This window comes from Chenopodium quinoa, unplaced genomic scaffold (genome assembly GCF_001683475.1).
Source record: "Chenopodium quinoa cultivar QQ74 unplaced genomic scaffold, ASM168347v1, whole genome shotgun sequence".
Taxonomy (NCBI): Eukaryota; Viridiplantae; Streptophyta; class Magnoliopsida; order Caryophyllales; family Amaranthaceae; genus Chenopodium; species Chenopodium quinoa.
Genome location: NW_018744069.1, coordinates 135,597 through 142,896, shown reverse-complemented (window position 1 = coordinate 142,896; position 7,300 = coordinate 135,597). Strand labels below are relative to the sequence as shown.

Here is a 7,300-nt window from a genome sequence, read left to right as displayed (position 1 = left end):
AACATGTTAAAAGCTTCTTCTGCAAAAAAGAGACTGGTCAATATCATAAACCAATTCCGATACGAAAACACTACAGGCAAATATAAACTCAGGCGCATACGTTTGGTAAACATGTGTCCTAGCCCGCAGGCGGCTAGGAAACACTCATCCCTAAACCAGGCGCTCTTGGGGATCCAGTTCTTGGGAACTTTTATTGTTTCCCCGATTGACAAGGTTGCGTCTGTGAGGCCGAAAAAAACTGCCTCAATAATCTTGTCAAAGTCCTCCTCTGGGATCCGGGGAAGAGCACACTTCCTTCCCATCAGGTCGGGCTTCTTATTGTACTGGCGGAATTCATAATTCTCCCGCCTGCTGGGAGCTGATATCAGGTAGAACCTGTGCTTCCAGCCGTCGAATTTGGAGACCTTGTCCAAGGTCATCATATATTGGGGATGTGTGGTTAGAGTGTACCACACCCTCCAACCGCCTGGGCTTCTACTAAGATAATGCATACTAGCAAAAGCCTCCCAGCCGGGGTTGAGCCCCTGGAATTCACAAGCGACAACATACCCCAAAATGTTTGCCCAAGAGTTGGGGGTAAGTTGCCAGACTCCAAGGCCGTAGCCTCTCAATATTGCCTTCACCGCCTGGTGAAGAGGGAAGCGAAGACCAGCCTTGAACGCCGCCTCATAACAGCCAAAGTAGCTGTTGGCATTCTCTTGATCATCCTCCCAGGTGATGGTGCCGTTCTCAGGCGGCACCCTGATTCTATACCCGTCTCCTAACGGGTGCATTTGCCTAAAGTCCTTCAAGTTCTCCTCCATTTGGATCTGGTCCTTGGCGGAGATGTGGATGTTGAAGGGATCATCCTTCTCATTCCACTTCTTCCTCTCCTCCTCCTCGCTATCCTCAAGCGGGGGTAAATCGTCGCTGCTCTCAAAGGTGGAGGCGGAGCTGTCACTCTCCGTCTCCTCCTCATTTTGGGTCAAAGGGGCTGAGACGGCCTCATCGCCGTCTTGGTCGCACTCTTCCAAGAAGGAATCTGCGGGAGTTGAAGGGGCGCGCGGAGGAGATCTCTCCAAAGCCGTCTGGTCTCCCTGACCAGACGTTTCTTCCTCAGGCGTTTGGTCGCCTGAGCCTTCGCTTCTGTAGTTTGGATCAGTGGTCGTCTGCATAGTCCGAGCCATTGTGTCCTGCACAGACACATAAATGGTCGGAATCCAAGGCAAAGGGTGGTCCCAACACCCCGAGACGGCACTCCCAGACTTAGACTCAGTCGTCCCAGGTGACCGGCTGGACTCTAACCTAGGTTGTGCCGTGTGTGTTGGTGATGCATCCATTTATTGCAAGAAATATGTACAAGCGGTGAAACAAGAAAAAGAGCTGAGAGGCAGAGACGATACCTTTGGATTTGATATCTGAAGACAGACGGGTCCGGCTGGGTTGATGGAGTACGAGCTTCCTTGCCTGCGCCTGACTCAAATGTTTAGGGTAATTTTACCCCGCCACGTGGTCCAATCATAGGATGACACGTGTCAGCCTTAGGATGGTCCAATGTGGACCAATCCCTGCTTGACACGTGTCACTCCAGAAAACTGAGAAAAAAATGGCGGCCTTCAGGCCCAAATCCTGAGAAAGCCGCAATGCGGCGCAGCCCACCAATGATTAGGGATCAATGACCTAACCAGGGGCACAAATCCCAATGACCCTATAAATAGGGAGATTTCCCTCTTTTGCCGAGGACGTTTTTTCCTTTCATAAAAAACACAATCTCTGTGATAGAGACATCTGAGCTTGGAATCCGAGCAGATACCCACCTAAATTTCCGCACCTTTTTCTCTCCCTTCAAGTTTCTAACTTGTGCGTCGGAGGCGGAGCACCACCCAACCGGTGTCTCCGTTTGTTTTGCAGGTACAGCTCACGCCGGATCAATCTTCGTGTTGTAACTCTCCCAAGGGACAAAAACACCCAAAACAGCAAGGTTAAAGATCTCCAGTCTTCATTGGAAAGTTCCAGGAAATGTCTTGCGGAAGGTCATAATGTGAAGGTTCTCCTTCCTCTGTAAAGAGTTTGGAGTAATAATTCACAATATGATCTTTAATTTCATTTTTATCATGTAACCACACACCATCTTCCCTTTTCAGAGACACGGTTTTATTTTTCCATCTCTTCACCACCGTACTCAGCTGGAAAAAAGTTGTGTTACGGTCTCCGTTTTTCAACCACTCAATCCGTGCCTTTTGATACCAAAGCACTTCCTCTCTTTCTAAGATTTCATCCAGATCACGTCTCAGTTTCGCTTCCAATTTAATAAGCCCTCTATCAACTTGCACAGCCATCTTTTTTTGCACACCTGCTATGCGAGCAAGCAAGTGTCTCTTCTGTTTAAAGATATTTCCAAAAACATCCCTGTTCCAATGCTGCAAATCAGTTGATAGTTTGGCTAGAGAGTTGATTAAATTACCATGTTTATCCCATTTCTCCGCTACAAAGTCTTTAAAATTCTCATGGGTCAGCCAAGTTGCTTGGAATCGAAAAGGTCTATGAAGAGATTGCATGGGTACAAACCCATTAGGCGAAATAAACAACGGACAATGATCTGAGTGTACTGCCGAAAGATGTCTCATAGATGCTTTATCAAATCTCATTGCCCAGTCTCCATTACATAATGCTCGGTCAAGTCTCGCACTTTGCCTGGTTTCCATGCTTTTTCCTCTTGCCCAAGTATGAGCCGCACCCACAAATTCTACTTCCAACAAATCCATCTCTTCCACCCAATCATTAAACATTCTTGATCTCCTATTTGTTTCACTACAAGATTTATTCCTTTCGGAAGGGTATCTTGTATCATTGAAATCCCCTGCCATTAACCATGGTTTATTACGGCTAGCTGCAAAGTCTCTAAGCTCTTTCCACAACTCCTGTCTCTTTGAAGGATCCGGGCTTGCATATATAGCTGAGAAGTACCAAGGGATTTCACCTACACGAGTGATTTCCATAGTTATGTGTTGTTGATGCTGAGAGATCGGGTTGACTGTAACCAGAGCTTGTTTCCAATAAACCCATATCCCTCCACTAAATCCAACCGCATCCACCCTAACGTGACCATCATAGCCAATTATCGAAGCTATCTTTACTGCTTGATCTCCACCCATGTGAGTTTCCACCAAAGCTAAAACATCCGATTTATTCACTTTGATTAACTCTCTCAAAGTACTGATAAAATTCTTGCTTCCCGCTCCTTGTACATTCCAAATCATACAAGTCACAGGCAAAGGGTCCGGATTCAAATTTGGAATACTATCTTCCATGCACACTGGAATTGAAGGTAAAGATGACTCATACGCTTGTCTTAAGAGCATTAACAGCCACTGGAACTCATTGGGGATTTTCATTGTGACCACCAACTCCGGGAGGGTCGTGATTGGTGGTAACATTGACTCCACTTGTACCTCCATGACATGAATCAGGGGGCACATCTTCACAAGGTAGGGTTGCTCCATCGGAGCTCCTACACACATAATTCTGTCCGTTAGGACTTATAGGGTAATGGGGAAGGGTGTTCGAAACATGAGTGATGCTTTGTGACTGCTTCTCACTGACTTGGTCTTGTGCTTCTTCAGTCGTGGTTTTGTCTTGGGGTTTGCTTTGTTTATTAGCTTCCAAGTTAAAGTCAACCTCTTGCCTACCCTGCAATTCAACTGAATTAATTTTGGAATTTAGAAATTCCAAGTCATTGGTGATATCTTTCAAGGGATTTATCTCTTTATGGGTAGTTGGTTTTTTCTTTTCTTCAAATGTCTTTGAGGGGCCCTTTTTTGCCTTTGAGATATTGTTAACACGGAATTTGGGAAAAAATCAATTTGTCTCCTAAATTGCTGAGAATCCTCTCCCAAATTAATTGTTTCCACAAAATTTCCATCATTATCTTTTGAACTTGGAACAAAATTTTCCAATTTTTTATCTGTTTCCATGTTTATCTCATTATTTTCCTCTTCCTGATCAATCAAGATTGCAAACCTTGATCCCTGCCCTTGATTCTCTCTAACAACCTGATTATCCCCTGATTTTCCTTCCCCAAATCTTGCACAAAGATTTGACTTGTCAACCACTTCGGCCGCCACCTCATTGCCTCCAGCACCACCAGTAGCCGCCTTCTCTTGCCTAGGATTGCGTTTACGAGTTGGTTTTTTTACTAACATCCATGATCCAAAACTCTCGTTTTCTTCCGGCTTTGACTCCTGGTGGTGTAAAGGATTCTCATGGACTACCATCGAAGCATCATCTCCTCCCATTTTTAGCATAGGGCATTCATCTTCAACATGTCCAAGTTTTCCACATTTAAAACACACCATTCGTATGCCTTCATACTTCACCCTCCAAATGCGCCCCTTTAGCCAAAATTTAGACAATAAAGGCTTGGTTAGATCAATTTCCACACTCAATCTTGTGAATTGTCCTCGCTCTGCTTGAGCAGTAGTTTTGTCCACTCGAAGCACCTTCCCAATTTTAGACCCAACCTTGTTCAAGAAGTCGACATCAAAGTATTCCACTGGTAGATTAGGAATGCGCACCCAAGCAGTCAGAACCTTCATTGGAGCATCATCAGGAACAAAATTGGGAATCCACTTCCTTATAGTTAAATAATTATCATCAAGCATCCAAGGACCCTGAGTTAAAACATAATTATAATCAGCATGATTAGTGAATCTTGCTATATAATAATTACATCCTATATCAGTCAGAGTAAGATCCTCCTTAATGTTCCATTTTTTCTTAAGTCTGCGCATCATTCCCATATACCCCAGTTTACCACAAAACATCTTAATAATCAAGGATGTTTTCCATGGTTTTCTCAATTGCTTCTTTTCTTCCTTCGTAAGTCTGATTACAGGGCATCTCTCATCCTTGAGAATTTCCTCTGGTACCTCTTCATCATCCGAAATATCATCCTCTTCATCATCATCTACAAGAATTGCATGAGCATGAGAAGCTTGACCACCATATGTGTCTCTTTCCATAAGATCACGAAAAGAAACTCCTATGGCTTGAGGATTCATGCCATTTCGTCCATTGTTTACTCCACTTTCAGTTCTCGCATTTCCCTGTAGATTTTCATCTCCCTCAGCCATCGTTACATCTTCTTGGCTTCCTTGGCTGGCGATTATATGATTGATTTTACGTTTAGGTTTCTTATTTGATCGATCTAATTGATCTCTTTCTTCTGTAGAATATTGGTTTCCATTAGGGTTCACAAAGGTTTTTTCGAGAGAGTTTTCCATTTTTTTTTCCAGAGTTGTTTATAGAAGATTATTCTCTTCTCTCCTTATTTAGTTATTTGTTGGTGCTTATTACTCGTACGTACGTAGTTGTTGATTATTTAGGTAATTAGGTTGGCAAAAATAGTTTATAATAATCTTTTATTATTATTATAATCTATATGGTATTTTTTTACTAGTGTTGTGATTGATATTTTTTTTTATTCTTTCCAAAAGTAAAGATTTAGACTAAAACTAATTTTTAATATTTAAGTCAATTTATATATTAGTTAACTTTTTTTTTTACCTCATTAAAACTTTACTGAATTAGTGTTTAAAAAATAAAATTAAAAAAAAAACACAAAACAAAACAAAACAAAACAAAAAAACTCTTAAAGACATACAAGGAGATGACATATGTCATTATTGCTGGTGTGTCTTTTAGTATATAGTTATGAGAAAGTACTAATGTAGATTTGATATGTATTTGCAAGTACATATCAACCTTTAAATATTAAAAAGTATTATAAAGCATATGGGGTGAGAGAAAGGAGGAGAGAGATGGACAAGTGGACCATTTTTTAAATGTACCACTGAAAACTTATATAAGACCGTCTCCAATGGTAAGACTCTAGTAGTATTTTTTAGGAGAGAGAGAGAGTTGTTTGTGCAAAGAATATCAATAAGTTGGTATCTAAACTTAGCAACTCTAAAATAAAATTGCTAAGTTTAGATACTCAATTTGAGTCGTAATTGACAAAAAATGTGGGCCTTAATTAATATTATAATAATTTTATATTTATTTAATTTGTTTTTAAATACAAGCCAACAATTCCTCAAATAAAAAGATGGAAACAAAATAATTGCATACTAGGTTAGTCTCGTGCGATGCATGATTTAATATTTGTTTTCCTTATTTATTTGTATGTAATACATATTTAAAAAAAAAAACACTAATGAAACGTGTGTCTTCTTATTCGATGAATTTGAGCTATAACGAAAGATATGATGTTAAATATAGAGTATATTATAATCACATATTATACTATATGCTTCGTAATTTAAATAAAATTTAAAACTTATTTATAAGATGTTAGCATTAATTCGCTGGTTTATCTTTCATTAATTTTTTTTAAGAACTAATAAGGAATGGAAACACCAAAAACAACACTTTAAATGTATAAAAGTAGGAGATAAAATGTTTCTAGAAAAATAAAATATTTCAGCAACTAACTTTTGATTTTAGCATAAAATGTTTTAGGAAATGTGCAATTAATTTATATACTAATGCTAAAATTGTATAGTTAGACAATTTTAGCATAAAATGTTTTAGGAAATGTGCAATTAACTTACTAATTCCAAACATTTTTTTTTATTTTGAAATAAAAAAAAAATGTTACCAAAATTTTGGAAGGGAAATTTTGTATGAGAAGTTGACTATTGTAAATGATGATGTTGGCGGTTTAATTTTTTAGTTATATTTATAGATGGTGGGTCCAATGGAAAATGACATAAGTATACTTAAATGTGAGTATACCATTGAAAGATTATAAATCATATAAGTTGCTAAATTGAAAAGTGAGTTAAGTATTACCATTGAGAGTGAAAAACAACTCAACTTGTATTTTATTTCTCAGAATTAAATCTCACCATTGGAGATGATCTAATATCATTGACTATGTAGTGATATTATTTCTATACGTAATAAGTATCATTAAACGAATATACAGTACCATTAAATTGATCATCTAGTAATACTATTAATCAGCAGTGGTACACTTAAATACAAAACATGAAGGTGAGAGAAAGGAGGAGATGGATAAATTTCATGCAAAATGTCTCAAATGCCCCTTTATATATATATACAAGTACCTATCAAACCTCCCTTTGGAAGGCCTCGTATAGTTATTAATTATTGATGCCATGTTGGACCAGGTGTATAGTTATTAATTATTGATGCCATGTTGGACCAGGTGGATACGCAAAACACCGAGTTCTAAGGTAGATTTGCAAGGAACCTCACTTGCAAATTCCTTGCAAGTTAGCACATTTTAACCCCAAAA

At 39.2% G+C, this 7,300-nt stretch overlaps 1 protein-coding gene across 1 annotated transcript; it reads right to left on the bottom strand.

Annotated features, from left to right (window-relative positions):
* Positions 1-1,961: 1,961 nt before the first annotated feature.
* On the bottom strand, positions 1,962-3,374 carry LOC110691155. Its single transcript, XM_021868073.1, has one exon. The coding sequence runs from the start codon at positions 3,372-3,374 to the stop codon at positions 1,962-1,964; it is 1,413 nt and encodes a 470-aa protein (XP_021723765.1).
* Positions 3,375-7,300: the final 3,926 nt, after the last annotated feature.